The sequence below is a fragment of the Lissotriton helveticus genome, chromosome 5_1 (assembly GCF_964261635.1).
Source record: "Lissotriton helveticus chromosome 5_1, aLisHel1.1, whole genome shotgun sequence".
NCBI lineage: Eukaryota > Metazoa > Chordata > Amphibia > Caudata > Salamandridae > Lissotriton > Lissotriton helveticus.
The window spans coordinates 133,469,059-133,486,435 of NC_136065.1; the positions used below are offsets into that span (position 1 = coordinate 133,469,059).

Genomic DNA, 17,377 nt, shown 5'->3' on the forward strand with positions numbered 1-17,377 from the left:
GGATTCATCCTTGACTCCTCCCTCTCCATGTCTAAGCAGATCAACGCAGGCTCCTCCTCCTGCTACAACACCCTCCGCATGCTCCGCAGGATCTACAAGTGGATCGCGACCGAAACAAGAACGGTGACACAGGCCCTCGTCAGCAGCAGACTGGACTACGGAAACACTCTATGCAGGAATCCCAGCCAAACACCTACGGCGACTACAACGCATCCAAAACGCCTCCGCCCGACTGAGCGTCAACGTCCCCTGCCGCAGCCACATCACCCCCCACCTGAGAGACCTACACTGGCTCCCCATCGACAAGACGATCACCTTTGAGCTCCTCACCCACGCACACAAAGCACTCCACAACGCCGGACCAGCCGACCTGAACAGCAGACTCCGCTTCTACACCCCCACACGCCAGCTCCGCTCCACCAGCCTCGCCGCTGTCCCCCGCATCCAAAGAATGACCTCCGGCGGCAGATCCCTCTCCTACCTCGCCGCCAAGACCTGGAACACCCTCCCTACCCACATACGGCAGACCCAAGACCTACTCGCCTTCAGAAGACTCCTCAAGACCTGGCTTTTCGAGCAGTAGCAGCACCCCACCCTCCCCTCAGCGTCTTGAGACCCTCACGGGTAAGTAGCACGCTCTACAAGTACTATGATTGATTGATTGACAGGTTTCAATCTAGCCTCAGAAGTAATAGGATGCATGTCTAGGTCGTGTTTTAAAGGGGTGCTTTGGGGAAGGTTTAGAGCCGCTCTTAAAAACATTAAAAATTATTATTGGCAAATCCCAAAAAATCAGCTTTACAATAACCCGAAGTTTCAGACCCATATGTTACAGAAGCCACCTCTTGAGCTCTCCATATTTCGAGAAGGGGGGATATGGGATGTATGGAAGTGTTACTTGCTGATTTCAGTATGGCTGCCACCCTGTTGGGTTAGGGTAAGGGTGCTCTTTGAAATCTGGTTCGCCCATGAACTGTCATTAGACAGGCAAATGCCAAGGTAGTCAAAGTCCTTTACTCTCTCAAAACCTACAGCATCTAGTCATATAATCCCTCTGAATCACCTGTGGGGATGAATAGCCATGACCATAGTTTTTAAAGCATTAATGTCTAACCCCTGTTTGGTGCAGATCAAGCTGAATCTGTTTAGTAAGGTTTCTAGCCCTTTTGGGGTTTTAGGTACCAAAAGGGTGTCATCAGCAAATAATAAACCAGTGGTTTTTACACCCCCAGTACAGGTGAGTCGCTAGCACATTTCAAGAGAAAATCTATGCACCCAGATATGAAAAGAAGAAATAGAGTTGGGGCTAGCACACAGCCTTGCCTGACACCCTTGGCCACACTAAACCTCTCTGTTGTTTCTTCATTTTGGCCCCACCTCACTTGTACGAAGTTATCTGCGTGAAGGCATATTAAAATATCTAAAAGAGGAGGTGACAGGCCCAGTTCTTTCAAGGTTGATCAACGTTTTTCTCTTGGGACCATATCAAAAGCCGATCTTAGGTCGACAAAGGCCCCCAGTAAGATCCACCACCTTCCATTTTAGGAACAAGAATCTAAAATATGGTCCACCGTACATGTTTTGGTATGAAATCCCACCTGGAATTGAGAGAGGATATTGTTTTCTTCCATCTAATCAAGGAGATGGTCGAGTATTTGCTTACGGAAACGTTTTTGGGTATCATCTATAAGACTTATGGGGCGATTATTCCCTGACTCTGACTTACAGTTTTATACTCAGTCCTTCCAGTCTGGATTGAAGAAAACATGATCCTTTTTTATGGCTAGAATTTGTTATTTTGGCCTCCCTACAGGTCTTATTATACCATTAATATTTATCGACGGCAGGTAAAGTCTTTTGGGTGGAAGATTTAATGAAATAATACTTTTTTAACTCTATAAAACACTTATCGTGTGAGGCCATAATCACCTCAGGAGAGACTCCTGGGTTATGGAAGCCAAGTAATATTGTGCTCACATAAGCATGTCTACTACGTAGTAGGACCTCATATAGACTCCCATTTTACATTCCTCCGGTTATTGGAGACTGACAAGCAACCGCTTGCCTGGGGCATAGGCTCGGCCATCTGTCCCATATAGCCCTGGGGGGTAAGGAGCAAAGGGAAGTGACTGCTTTCATATCAAGGGACAATCTCCATGTCAATAAGAAGGGACCAAGAAGACAATTCTACTTAGATATGATCAGTGTTGGTCAAACAGGATTGCCTTTTAAAGTTCTGACGTCTGTTCAAGTCCAACTGAGAACGACCATTACAAGCTCTCAGTTGGCAGCTTAGGCACAAATCTTATAATTTGTAATGTTGTCTCACCAGAGATCAATTTGGGCTGGCCTAAAAGTTAGGGAATGCCCCAGATTTGATCTTCCAGGCTAGTAATTTGCTGCAGGAGGGCTGAGGCTATAAAAGAGATGTTAAAATCTTCGCCTATGATATAATAACAGCAGCACCACTAGGATGGTCTTTAATTTGATCCCTCAATAATGATATGGTTGGAGACTCCTTATTCTTTGGGGTGCTTCTGTTGTACACATTAAATAGCTATAATTTCTTCCCTTGCCATTGAGAAATCTCTAGCTCTAGAAGATCCCATGAGTCAATGGATAGCTGGTTGACAGGGCTATCCAGATTAACACTGAACCATAAAGCAAGGCATCCTGAGGGTGTGCCGGCAACACACTTTCAGGCCGGTATAGAAAATGTTTTATATCCTTGCCTAAAACAAGGTTCCAGGTCCCAGGTTTCCTGGAACCTAACAATAGTACTGTGTCCCTGCATAACTGACAAAGATACAATATACCTTTCTAACACCACAATTTAAATCAGAATACTAGCCCTCTAGGTCCTCTAAGATCAAGTTCTTAAATTCAAATGTAGAATTTCAAATATATAGAGGGAACTTTGTATAAGAACTCTTGCAGACCCAGAAAGGTGGAACATTTGTGTTCTTACTGTGACTGAAGAAGTGAAAAGTCATTGGTTCTGGGAAGAACTGATGAGATGGAAAACAACCTTTACAACTCAACTTTTACAACGCACTACCATCACAACGAAACTTTTACAACACAACATCCATTACATTGCAAGCCATTACAACGCAACCATTACAACGCATAACACTACAACGCATACCACTACAACGCATGTCATTACAACGCAGTCATTACAACGCATACCATTACAACGCATAACATTACCATCCAACACTTACCCTACTGTTGCACCCCCTAGAGTTAGAATAGTAATTTTTACCCCTACACTATCCAACACTTACCCTACTGTTGCACCCCCTGGAGTTGAAATAGTAATTTTTACCCCTACACTATCCAATACTTACCAAAAATGCAATGTATTGTTATGCGTTGTAATGGTATGCGATGTAAAGGTAGTATGTGTTGTAATGGAATGCGTTGTAATGGATGTTGCGTTGTAAAAAATGCGTTGTAAAGGTATGCGTTGTAACATCATACATCCGATGATATTAGGTTTTCAAAAAGCATTGCAACACCTATGTCTGATTTGCTCTGTCCCACATGAGATGTGCAATGTTTTGTCTGCCTTGCATTGGTCTTGACCCACGCCATGAAGCAGGGAATTTGCTGGGTCATTTTCTAGCACCATATCTGAATTTCTATCTTGAATGAACCCATTAAAACCAAGGCTGGTATTTCAGAAACTCCAAGTGGTTCCACAAAGGATTGTTTCCAGAAATCAATTTAGCAAGCTGTGTCAGATAGCTGATATATATGCTCATTTAGAGTTTGGTGGGGAGCCCACAGACCTGCCAAGCCATCAGAAGATATGGTCTCTACTCCCCTGGCAGAAGATATAAACCCAAATTTAAACATCCCTGCCAAGCAGACATGTATGTCTGTGCCTTAAGCAACAGATCCACTCAAGGCACTAAAACATTGCCAAGCAGGCGCCATTTTCAGTGTGCCCATTCTGCAGAGTGTTTCTGTTTTTCAATAACAAACACCCAAAGTGGGAGTTTGTTATTGAACGCCCCCCCCAAAAAAAAAAGAAATGACCCTTACCTAAGTTGTGTTCCAGTGCGTGGATGTGATTTTTCTTGTTTCATATATCCATTTTTTGACTCCCCAAGCTTTCCCTGGTACCCACCAGGGAAACTTATATATTGGAACGACGACCATAAATAGATGTTCTGCCATACATTGACTGATAGCCCTTTCATGAACGGGTATATGGGGGCTCGGCATTGAAAATCTGTCACTTTTCCCCTCTCTAAATAAAGTGGGACATCCACAAAGTTGATGTGCATGGCATCTTTCTAATAGTAAATGGCCCCCAAACTCTGTTAAAGGTATTTTTCGGGATTGTTCTGCACATGTCTACTTCACACATTTTGTGAAGCTTGTGACGATGGTAAAGTTTAAAAAACAACTATTTGCAAAGTTATTGTAGGTGAAATTTCACAAATTTGCTGACTCCTAATATTCACAAGGTAAATCCAAGTCCTATAGAGACCCTTCGACTTGGCAGTATTTCAAACCATAATGTTGTTTGGCAAACAAAGGGGGTACAGTGTGTTTCTCTCATGTAATACCGCAGACAAAATTATTTATGAATTTACTAAAATTCTCATGAGAAAACCAGACAATGATATAGTGTTCAACCCAGAGGACTTACAAATGAAATTGTTTGAAAGCATTTTATAACCATGTCAATCAACATGCTCAGAGTTTATTTTTCCTGAAATAGGTACAATTTCTTTCCTCTTCTAGGACCATCAGACCATCTTGAGAGCCTGGGCTGTGAAGGACTTTGCCCCAAACTGCCCTCTGTATGTCCAAATTCTAAAACCCGAAAACAAGTTCCATGTGAAATTTGCTGGTGAGTTTTTGATAATACAGTAGTTTAAGGTTAATATGTCATTCATAGATCTCACAACACAAATATTCTAAAACATAATGACACTGGGCATCAACAATACTTTCAGCTCCCTGATTAAATAAATGGTAATTTTATCTATCATTGAGAGATGTATTACAATGAGTTTAGAGCCCATTATCAATGTTGATCGATTGTAACGTTTTGCACATGACATAGTTAAAACTACTCTTGACTGTAAATATGTCTTCTAATACCCATTGTTGTACATAGAGTTTGTAAAACTGAACTTGTGTTAACAACTTGTGATTAGTGATCTAATCATCTAAGGTTTATGATACTATTTTATGCGCTGGTAACCAATAGTATGAGTCCAGTTTAGGAATAGATGTGTGACATCATTTTGGAAAAGGTTTGATGGGGAGCATTGTCTTCATGGAAAGGTATGTAAATAATGGTCATGCAGAGGGTCAGTGATGGGAGCCAGTGTTATCAGCACTGTGGAAAGATAGGAGAGAAATGGTCACTCAGAGGGGGATGAAAGGAAGGTTTCAGTTTGATGGCAGTCTCAATAAAAAGAGTCTTTTCCCCACCCACCCCGTTTGAACTAGAGAGGGAAGTTGAGTCATGGCTGTTAGTGTTGTACAAAGGAGCAAAGGACTTTTGCTCTTGTATACTGGATGCATCCATCTCTGGAGTAAGAAGTTACTTGGCAAGCGAAGGCCCAAAGGACTAACATCACCGTTTAAATGTGGAATCTATAAATTAAATGAATGTAGGTCTCATAGAATGATTGTTCGGCAAGTTGAAACACAGATGGAGTTCTAACATAAAGTCACTAAAGTGATCTACTACATTTGCATTACTATTGCCGACTACCATCTCCAGGATGATGTATCCCCCTGCTGCTGGGAGACACAAGCCTGATCAGTAGGTACAATATCCGCTCCAAGCATACGGCATACATTTGCTGATTGGCTTCTGTTCAGATCCAGGTCGCTGATTGTTGTTGTATAAATGTAGCCCACCTTATGAAAACAGCATGCTACCTACCTACTGCCTAATTCTTTACTGTGCAGTCCATGCAATAAAATGATAGGAACAAAAAAGCAATGCTTTCTTTGTACAGCTGTGTTGCAAAAATAACTGTGGATTGAGTAGTGCTACTGCTCTACTGCCAAGTACTAGTGGTCCACTCCACCAACATGATCTCATCATAGCAGACCCCCATAGACTTTGCTCACAATGATTGCTGAACATGTGCTACACGCAGTGCTTCATTTGAGCAGGTGGTTTCTGGTGGTTTCTGGTACTCGGCACTGGCACTTAATTGTCCGTACTGGTGCTTGAGACTGTCTGCCATAAGGTGGTGCTGCCTGGCTAATTTAGAGATGACCAAAACAACAGTTAAATATTAATTCAATGGGCATTAAAAATGACTATTACCTGCCGCCAAAGCCTTTCTTATAGCTTTAGGGGCCTGAAATAGTGTGAATTGCCAAATTGTAGGCGTGTGATAATTCATAGTTGTGTTGTTAATATCATTGGCAGCATAGCAGGGGCAATGTGTTGTGCAAGCGGCACTGACCTCCTGACGAGGACCTGACAGTTTTTTTTTTACAGATTAAGCACTGGCTACATCTTTTCTCAGGGTTAGGACTAAGCTTGACGCGTCTATAGTCTGAACTGGGATGCCCTGTTGATGAACTTGGTTTTTATAGAGCCCCCATTCACCTCAAAGAGCCTAGCGCTTGCTAACCCTCACCACATGCAGAAGGAGGGCTGAGCAAAAGCTGTCTATCTACAAGTGCAAGAGAGCTTGACTGCTTAGTCATCCTCATAACAACATTTTCTTTCTTTTTTTGTTCATGCCCACCCTAGGAAGATGAAGAATTAGCATAATCCTGGAAGAGACCTCTGAGATATTCGGAATAAGGCCTGATGCAGAAATGATATCAGGATATATATATATATATATATATATATATATATATATATATATATATATATACATATATATATATATATATATATATATTTATATAATTGAGAGCCATTGGCCTTCCTTGGACACCGTACCGCTTCTGAGTAGACCTGCACCTCCTATCACTTATCGATTAGTAATCAATACCACATGATTGGCATGCAGTTGAAAGTTAACAGCATACAAGGAGGAAATATAACAGAATGGATGAAGGAGATGGCTAAAACTTCCAATATCTACTTTCATTTCTCACCACTACAATGATCTTACTTGCTATATTGTCCAAAAGGAGAAGAGAAAATAAGTGAGGTGGCAGCGGACAGTGAAAATAGGAATAGTTGTAAAGCAACCAGGAGACTTGCATACCGAACGCCTTCAGATAGAGAAGTAACCCGAATGTATACGGCTAGTTGATTTCAGTGCTTAATTTGTCAAAAATTAAGTACCAGGACCCAAGGAATTTCAAGAGGGGTCACTGCAGCTGGCATGAGTGACAGCTCCTGCCACTACTACTAAATGCCAGTGCCAGCTATACTTGCTAATGATCACATGCAAAATAGTGTGGCATTTTGGATTAGTTCAGGTCACCTCAAACTGTAGGGATAGCCTGAAAGTGCTAGTTGCATAATTGTTTACACAAATATATTAAGTAGTTAAACATTCCACTGATGTGCTCCTCTAAAAACCACAGACACACAGCACCACTATGTGGTGGATTGTAAACACAAGTTGATGTTTAGATATAAATGCAATACTGGCATGAATTAGGCACTGCTTGATTTCATGTCATCCTCGGACACAAGGTTTTTCTTCAAAAGACACAATCCAATATTTTGGTTCACTATACTCCGAAGGCTGTAGATTGGGCACTGAACCACTTTGGAGCAATCAAACTGTGTAGAGCACTGGCAACTTTGAAATTAGATTTTTACATGGGCAGATTCGATTTAATAGATTTTGATAGAAATTCAAAATCTTCTACAATGATTGAAGATTTGTGTACCAAGCAAACAGGTCAGACTCATTCTCATTGCAAAAACCCAGGCCAAATGTTATAGAGATCTTCCCAAACATGTTGATCTTTTTGGAAGTACATAGAGCCTTAACCTCTTTAATGCAGCCGTCGGCCAATGGCCGCACTCCCTCCCCAGCATCCATGGAGCAAAAGAAAGTGAGGCAGGTGGTGCACTATGGCATTGGCCACAACGCACCCCACCCCAAAAGGGACAAACCAGTCTTTCTCACCCCAGGTGAAGACATGAGTTGGGCCCCCAATTTTTCCCTGGGGTGGCAGAAATCTCACTGTCTAGCAGGAATATACATTTTTTAATAAAATAACTGGGCAGGTCTTGCCCATCCAAGCATCAGGTAGCAACCTCGCCTCTAAAACCCCAACAGTCTTTCTGCTCCCCTGCAGACTGAAGCAACCCATCCCAATATCAAGCGAGAGAACATTTGATTCATGTGGGTGTTTTTTTACATGGGCCAGGAAAGTGTAGCTAACTCTCAATTGCAATAGTAGATGGCTGCACTTTTTGGGGTTGGATATCCTGCCACCTGGTAAACATAACAGATCCAAACAATTCTGAAAGCCAGACATCCGGTGGACTCCAAGGTGGTGTGCTTTTCTTGCATCACACATTTTCTTCCCCACAATGCTCAACAAACCTCAAACTTTGACTAAATCATTCTCCTCACATTTCTGTGATTAAAACTTATGGAATCTGTAGGGTACCACAAATATCCTACAACACAGCATTCCCCCAAGTCTCCTGATAATAATGGTACCTCACTTGTGTGGGTGAGCCAAGAGACCTTTACACAAAAGGCCCTAAAGTGCTATGTGGTGAGATCATCAATTGGGTAGCTGTGGGATTTGGGGCCCTGCTCAGCCACCACCCATGGAAACGTCCTAACCGCAGCACTTTTTGAAAACTGAACAACCAGGGGATTCCAGGGTGATGTACCTTGTGTGAATCATGAAAACCTCACATTTTGCCTGAAATAATGCATTTTCCTCATCCACAAAATTTCTATCACCCAACATTCCCCACTTGTGCAGATAAATTTGCTGTGCCACTTGTGTGGTTGGGCCTAGTGTCTGCAACAGGGACGGATCAAACCAGGGTCAATGGGAGAACCTCGAGGATGAGCTTTCAGTGGAAAAAAGTTGTTGTTACCAATTGGATTTCACTGTATTTGTACCTTCCAAGTGTAAGCCACTGTGTACGAAAGAAGATATTTCTAAAAATACCCTCTAAATCATATGCTAGTACGTGTACCTACAAATTCAGAGATGTCCAAATAACCACTTCTGCTAAACTCAATCTCTTGTGCCAATTTCAGAAATACATAGGTTTACTTTATACCCATTTTTAATTCTGCACATTTTACTATGTGAATTGGTCTATACTCAGTAAACAATCAAAAGCCATTGTACGGTGCCGCTCCTTTGTTAGCTGTGGGTACCATGGGTTGTTGGAGAACCTGCCAACCCTAATTACCCCCACAACCAGAAGGGCCTAGCAAGCGTAATGGTATGTTGCTTTTGTAAATCGGCCCTTGTGACAAAAAAGTTACAGATGAAAACAAACAGCAGTTCTTTTCCTACTCATTTTCAATATTTCTTTATTTCAACAGTTAATTTGTTTGGGAAAACCTTGAGGAATTTACATATATGACCCCTTGCTGAATTTAGAATGATGCCTGCCTACTTTTCAGACATTTATAGATTTCCTAGCTCACCCATGCATTTCACATTAGTTTCAACCACAAACTGGAAGTAGGGTGAGATGAACTGGAAGTAGGTTGAGAGCACAAAAATAGGAATAATGGGTTACCACTTTGAAAAATGCCAAAACTGTGGTAAAAATAGTTTTTTTTATTCAGCTCTGCTTGTTTCTGAAAACTGAGAATAGTGACTTTAGTGCAACAAACCATTTATTGACATAATTTCTAGTAAACAAAATAGACAATAGAACACTTTTGTTTCCCCAAAACTCAAAATCTAGCTATATTTTGCCTATTTTCTCGTCCCCCTCTATCGGAATCCACAAATCCTGTGTACCTTTATAATCCACAGGATGTTGGGAAAAAAAGGACGCAATCTATCCCAAATAGCTCCTTATTTAGTGCTGAGCCCTTCTGGGATGGACAAATTCCAGCAGTTAAGGGGTTAAAGCTCATAGGTAAATCATTTTCTGATACACAGTAAGAGATGTACTTTTCAGCTTGTTTACTGCTTCTAGTGGAGGAACAACTCTGTAAGCCCTGCTTTTTAGTGCCAAGGGAACAATATGCTCCTGATTGCTGTTGAGCATCCCATAAAAGAACCGAGGAACCAAATGAGTGGAAAAAATACCGTTTTGCATCACATTTGTTAACTAGTGATTTTGTTGTGTCTACAGAATCGTTCTAGTCAATGAAAAAAAACATGACAGCTTTGGAAATGTAATAGGATGACATTTCCTACTAAGCAGATTCTTGCATTTCTCTGTGAGATGCAAAATATTCACATCTGAATAGCTGAGAAAACTCCGAGGTTTGCAGATATTTCTGTACCTGGTGTGTGCTGATTAAATGCTTCAGGAAAAAAAGGATTATTCCTGATTGGCGAATTGCTCATTATTTTGGGAAACTAAAGCTCCTTGTCTTGTCAGCCCAGGTTCGAGATAAGCCTCGTATTGTTTCCGGGCTGGACGAATTTGACAGCCAAGGGAAGGCAGCAGCAGGGAGGTGGGGTTTAATCAGTTAGCGCTGCTTTTGGAAGGTGCCTTAGGTACACCGTTCAGGTCTAATTAAAAACTGTCATTTATTCAGATTGCCTGCCCACTTTTAATGCTGGAAGTTAGGTCTTCAGTTACACCGAGGAATTAAAAGCAGTCGGTGCAAAAATGCTCAGAGTAGCCTTGCTCCCTTTCTCTCCATGCTATATCGCCATCCATCCATCCATCCATCCATCCATCCATCCATCCATCCATCCATCCATCCATCCATCCACCTATCCACCTATCCATCCACCTATCCATCCATCCACCTATCCATCCACCTGTCCATCCATCCACCTATCCACCCACCCATCCATCCGTTCTCTCTCTTCTCCATCGCTGATCGCTCGCTATCCCTCCATCCCTCTGCCGCTAGCTCTTGAAGTCCCCTGGGTCTGCTACCGTCAAGTCTGGGCAGCTGGGGAAAGTGACAGAGGCTTTTGAAACTGGCTTCCAGTGTCTCCATCCGACCGGGGAAATGCTTGATGGAATAAAAGACCAGTCCGGCCATGGTTTGGAGAGACCACCATTTTCTAATGTATATATCATATTTTAATACAAGATACGAGCTGCTTTCATGTTCCAAATGAAGCTATGGATCCCACTTCTGGGCTCAGTAAAATAGATATGGGGACAAATGTGCTGAAAAATATATAAAATGTTGAGAAGAATATTAAAGGTTCTAGTGGCTTCTTTCTACTCTAGACTCAGGGAGATGCTGATTCTAAACCATCACGTTACTCACTTCCTGGAGCATTCTTGGAGAGTTTAGATAGTATAACTTTTCCAAATCAGTCGGTCTTACTGTACCCCTGAGATTACAAATGATATCTTTGTTGGAGGGCCCCACTTTCCTGTTCCCAGACTAGTACCCAGTAGCCACCATCCATGGACATGGAGCACAGGTCCTCTCTACCCAGAGTGGTCTAGGTGGGGAAAGAGGTATCTTCGAGACACACTGGATGGTCGTCCTGCCCCAGGCCGTCTCGCGCTCTAGCCGGATAGAGCGGCTGGAAGAAATGCTTCAAGGTTCCGTTTTGTGCCCTCTGTGCCCGTTCCCCGACAACCCAACCTCTCCCGATGGCTGAACCCCAGTCTAAATTTCAGGTACAGACAAACCCTAACCTAAAACCAGGAGTCTAAGCCAAGATTCCTGGTCCCAGAAGAGTTAACCATGAACACTAAGGCCCTTCTTTTTCCTGTACCAAAATCTTGTTTTTTTTCTCCACAGTTTGCAGGGATGTAATGTATCTAGCGTTTGCAATACAACAGTGACTGTGAACAGCATTTTAGTGATTACTGATTTGATGGTTACTGATTAGGTTGTACTTCTCCATGTTAACATTTAATTACGAACCGGCCAGCATTCAAGATCAGTGAGTGATTGCTCATGGAGGGCCAGGCGTACGCTTGTGAAAGCCATGCGGCTGAAAAGGCGGCATCTGTGTGCGCGTGCATATGTTTTCCTTTTTCTTTTTTTTTTCTGTGCTAGGAACATATTTTTCTTTTACTTTGGAGAAACCTCTTCTGTACACCACCCAAAGTTTGGGTGTGTTTCTTCCGTCTCCCCGCCATAGAAATGGAGTGACTCCTGTCCTTGAGTGGTGTAATTCTCCAGCCATTTCCAGGGTGGGGAAGGGATTAGAGAGGACATTTTTAATGTTTACAAAACTGAAATGTTTGTGGGCTTTCACAAACTTTGAAGGTAAAAAAACGCCTTAAACTGCCTCACCCACTGCACCAGATTAAGTGCTTCTGCATACTAAAGTAGGGTATTCTAAAAGGATTTACAATTGCTAGCCCCCCTTTTGTGAATATGTTGCAGTCTTAAATACAGCCATAACTTTGTGAATCAAACTCAATGTAATGTGACCATAAAAAGTTGCATGATTCAACTACGAACAGGATAGTCCCCTACCAAAGCCACACAGAGACCCACAAGGCCATGGTCCATGCTACAAAAGCCACAAAGAGCCCCATATAGACCACGGTCCACCTTAAACTTGAAGTACAAAATCTTCAGTAAGGTTTGGGTGCAATGCTTAAAACCATGCTTGAATACATTGGTTCACAAAGTGCAAATTGGCTTCATACCTACATGCAGCACCTCACTCAACATCAGGAGATTCTTTAGATTACTGGAAGTGATACCCAGAGGTGTATGCCAAGATGCCATTGTGCTATCAGGGGACTTAGTTAAGGCATTTGACACATCTACTGGGCATATCTACAGACATAGCTACTGAACATATCTACAGGGTTCGCATGGGGATGGGGAGGGTTGGTCCAAATAGATCAATCTTGTTTTCACAAGCCTGTCAGCTATAGCACGCATCAGAGAACATGTTTCCAGTGCATTCAAGGTGGAAAGATGCACCATGCAGGGGTTTCTCTCCTCTCCACATGCTTTTTTTCTTTAGCTAGAGAACCATTTATGGAGCTCAGAAGGGTGAAGGGGACTGAAAAAAGAATCCTACTGAGAGATGGACTCCACGTCATCTCAATGTACGTGGATGAGAAGTGTTTGTTCCTAAAAGATGCCACTCAGGGCTTAGAACCATCAATTGAAAGCTTTGAATAATTTGAAATAGGGACGGGTCTTAAAGCAAAACTGGACTAAGAACTCCATTCCCGGTGCCACCTGCTGTGGCTGAGGCCCTAGCCAATCTTGTAAGACAGGGCATTTCATGTGAGATACATACCTTTGGATACCTGGGGTGAGGCTTTAACATAAAGAAACAAATATTAGAGAACAGAATCTCTGACCTGCAGTCAGGGCTCTGAAATGGAACATTGCATTTTCTAGACTAATGGAGCTGCCAGTGAGTGCCAGGATAGTGATTCTATGCAGGCTATTTTTATTATTTTGCAAACTTGCCGGTTTGGATCCCACATGCTTGGTTAAAGAGCTGCTCAGGGAACTGATATGGGATGGAGGAAGACACAGAGTGTTACAAAATCCCTTTAGAGAAGGTGTGCTTGGAGCCCCTAATTATGAAGTACATGATCTAGCAGTGCAGCTGCAATGGATGGCCCAATGGCTTTATGGAAAGCAGTTGGAAGAAATAGGGACAAAGGAGAGAGGCCAAGTCAAGGTCATTAGTAGTACTGCTAGCAAACCCACCAAAGTGCTTCACAAGAGGACCTAGGCTACTCTGAACCACGGTGCAATGTTGAAAATAAATTCCATAGAATTCTTAGAACCTTTATATTCCCAATCACTACATATAATAGGATTGCCGGTTGGGTTGGATCAAGGGGGGATTAAGACAGGTCAACTGAGAGCCTAAAAGAAGTTGGGCAGGGGAAATGAAGAGCTTCAACACATTAATGGAAAAAATTAACTCCTCTGTAGTAGCCACTTTATCACCAATAGAGTAGTGATAAACACACTTAGAAAACTATGAGGGGGTTGGCCCAGGGAAGCCATTGATTCTTGGAGTGTTGCAAATATTACTCAAGCATGGGAGTGGGCATTTATTAATTATCTCACTGAATAAAGCTATTCTAGAAATTATGAGGCGTGACTTGACCGGAGTCAACTCGAAATGGGAGTATATCATAGCCAGAGAACTAGAAGATAAAGAAGAGGATAGTGCACTTGAACACATCGAGTATCCAAGAATACTAAATTTAAATATGCACAATTTGGTTGGGCATTTATTATTACCTCTCTTTATAAAGCTCTTGGAATATTTACGTGCATTTATGAAGAGTTACTTGACCCGGATCAGTTGGAAATGGGTAGATATCATAGCCAGGGAACTAAAAGATAAAGAAGTGGATAGTGTACTCCAATAGAACCATAGAGTATTCAAGAAGACCCCATTTAAATACACACAATATTATAAAAAACTGAATAGAGTAGTGGAGACAAAATATAAAACATGTCCCAGAAATAGCCGAGCAGGCTTTGATTTCTTATATGCGGTGCGGCATCGTCCAAATACAGTTCAATCTAGAAGGGTGTGAAAGCACAAAATAGACAAACTTTAGACAGAATAGACCTATTCAAACCAGAGATATGTCTGATAAGAATGTTCCCTTGTCCTAAAGCCTAAAAGGCAGGGATCATATTTTTGGATCTATTCTTAGGGATGGCAAAAGAGCTATTGTGGTGAATTGGAGATATCCTGAAGGACCCCACACATTACATGGAAAAATATGACCAATAAGTGGCTGAAGCATAGAGAATAGTTTTACATAGAGAGGAGAAAAGATGGACACATTGAGGTCCATTGGCAGGATTGGAGAATTACATTTTGATAACTTTTGTTAAATAGCGGGCAAACTAGCCAGCACTATTGGGGGGCAGGACAGATCATAAGAAACTGGTGAGACAAACAACTAACAAGATGGAAAAACATGACATGTAACTCAGCAATTCCCCCACCCTTCTTATTAATAACCTAGAGGTAAGACTGAAGTAATTGTCTCAGGATGTGAGAGGTACTTAACTGGACAAAATGGTCAGTGAACAATGGTTGATTGTTTTTATTTACTTATCATGAAAGTTATCAAAAAGAAGATATCTGAAGTAGTCATAGTAACCTACTCCGAATGATAACTGTTGGACCTGGCCCTCTCTGCAGGGTCACCTCAGGTATTTGCCTTCCTTTGCTGAAAACGTTTTCTCGCCTTTTTTGACTCTGTGCACTTTTTACCTGCTAAACAGTGGTAAAGTGCTTGTGCTCCCTTGAAAACATGGTAAAATTGGCCTACACCTTATTGGTACTTTTAATTTATTTATAAGTCCCTAGTAAATATTACTACATATACTCTCGACCTGTAAATTAAATTCTACCAGTGGTTTGTAGCACTCATAGTGTCATCCACTAAAGTAGCCCTTTAAAACATGTCTCACATCTGCATCTGCAGCCTGTAGTGCAGTTTTAAACGGCCAATTAAAATGTCTACGTTTTAAGATAAACCTTGTCTGGCTTAAACATTCCAATTTGATATGTGTAAATCACCTTAAGGTAGGCCCTAAAGGTTCATAAGTCAGGGTGCAGGGTATTTTATTATTATTATTATTTATTGAATTTGTATTGCGCTCAGCTACCCATAAAGGGTTTCCCGGCGCCAGGGACAGACTAAAGAAGAAAGATAGGTAGTTGCTGAAACAGGAAAAGCAAAAAACATTGACCAACTAAAACAGAAAAGTTTTTAGCTTTTTGCGAAAAGCAAGAAGATTAGTCTCCGTTTTGAGCATCAACGGAAGAGCATTCCACATCTTCGGCCCCAAGTGGGCGAAAGAGCGGCCTCCCATTTTTGTCAAGCGAATTCTAGGAATTACAAAATTGGCTTGATTTGATGACCTGAGGGGACGATTAGGCTGGTATGGCCGAACAAGATTGTGCAAGTATGTGGGAGCGGAACCCTGACGGATTTTGAACATAAGGCACAAAGTTTTAAAAGCCACACGGTCAGAAATTTTTAACCAATGAAGGTCACACAGGACTTGTGTTGCAGACATTCTGCGTGGAACATTGCACAAAAGGCGGGCAGCTGAGTTCTGCACAACCTGGAGTATATTCATTGTAGCTCTATCGGCTCCCAGATAGAGCACATTGCCGTAGTCGATACGGGACATTACAAGAGCCTGGACAACAGTTCGACGAGTGGACTCAGGCAGCATCCATAGGATCTTCTGCAACCAGCGTAGGGTATTAAAGCAGATTGCAGCGACCTTAGTTGCCTGTTGACGCATCGAGAGTTTCTCGTCGATTAGAAAGCCGAGGTTACGAACAACTGGCACGGGGGTAGGCAGTGGACCCATGTCACTGGGCCAGTGTCTAGGACCCCACAGATCTTTGTTTGCCAAGTACGATGACCTCGGTCTTATCACCATTGAGTTTTAGCAGGTTAACCTGCATCCAGGCCGCAACCCGAGAAAGGCCGATTTTAAGGGCAGAGGTGTCCTGAGACCTACTGCCAGACAGGGAGAACACGATCTGCGTATCGTCTGCGTAGGAGTAAATGGACAGACCGGCGTCCTCTACAATCGTAGCAAGGGGTCTGATGTAGATATTGAACAACAAAGGGCTCAATATAGACCCCTGAGGGACGCCGTAAGCAGATGAACAGATCGCCGATTCAGCTTTGGTTGAAAATACCTGAAAGGTGCGCTCATTAAGAAATGAAGCCACCCAGGCAAGCGCAGATCCTGCAACGCCAAGGGAGTGAAGGGACTCCAGGAGAATGGAATGCGACACGGTATCAAAAGCCACGCTTAAATCCAATAGGATAAGCGCAAAGGTCTCACCACTATCAATACCGTGTCGGAGTCGCTCAGTCACCCCCAGGAGTGCGGATTCGGTGGAATAATTGGCGCGAAAGCCTGATTGGGATGGATGAAGGTATCCCGTATTTTCAACAAATTCGTTTAGCTGAAGGTTGACATGGCGTTCTAATATCTTAGAACAAGCTGGCAGCAGGGATATAGGCCTGAAATGGGCCAGGTTAGTAATGTCCATACCAGATTTCTTCTGTAGGGGAACGACCATGGCGTGTTTCCATTCCTGTTCCACCCGAGATTCGCTGAGAGAGATGTTAAGTAGCCTCATTAGGAATCTACGTGGTTCAAGGTCAAGTTGTTTCAATATCCTCATTGGGACAGGGTCCCGAGGAGATCCTGACCTGATGCTTTTTAGGCACGACAGGAAGGAAACATCATCAAATAATTTCCAGTTGTGCAGAAACTCAGTGGGAGGGACAGAGACATTGCAGCAAAAGCCAGATAAGGAGGGATCAATAGGG

The 17,377-nt window shown here is 42.5% G+C and overlaps 1 protein-coding gene across 1 annotated transcript in view; it reads left to right on the plus strand.

The window, feature by feature from the left end:
* The window catches only part of KCNT1 (potassium sodium-activated channel subfamily T member 1), a 739,470-nt gene that overhangs the window by 471,086 nt on the left and 251,007 nt on the right, over positions 1-17,377 (plus strand). Inside the window, exon 15 of the mRNA XM_078640347.1 lies at positions 4,762-4,870. Coding sequence (XP_078496473.1) covers positions 4,762-4,870 — 109 coding nt within the window. The remainder of the gene's footprint in view (positions 1-4,761; positions 4,871-17,377) is intronic.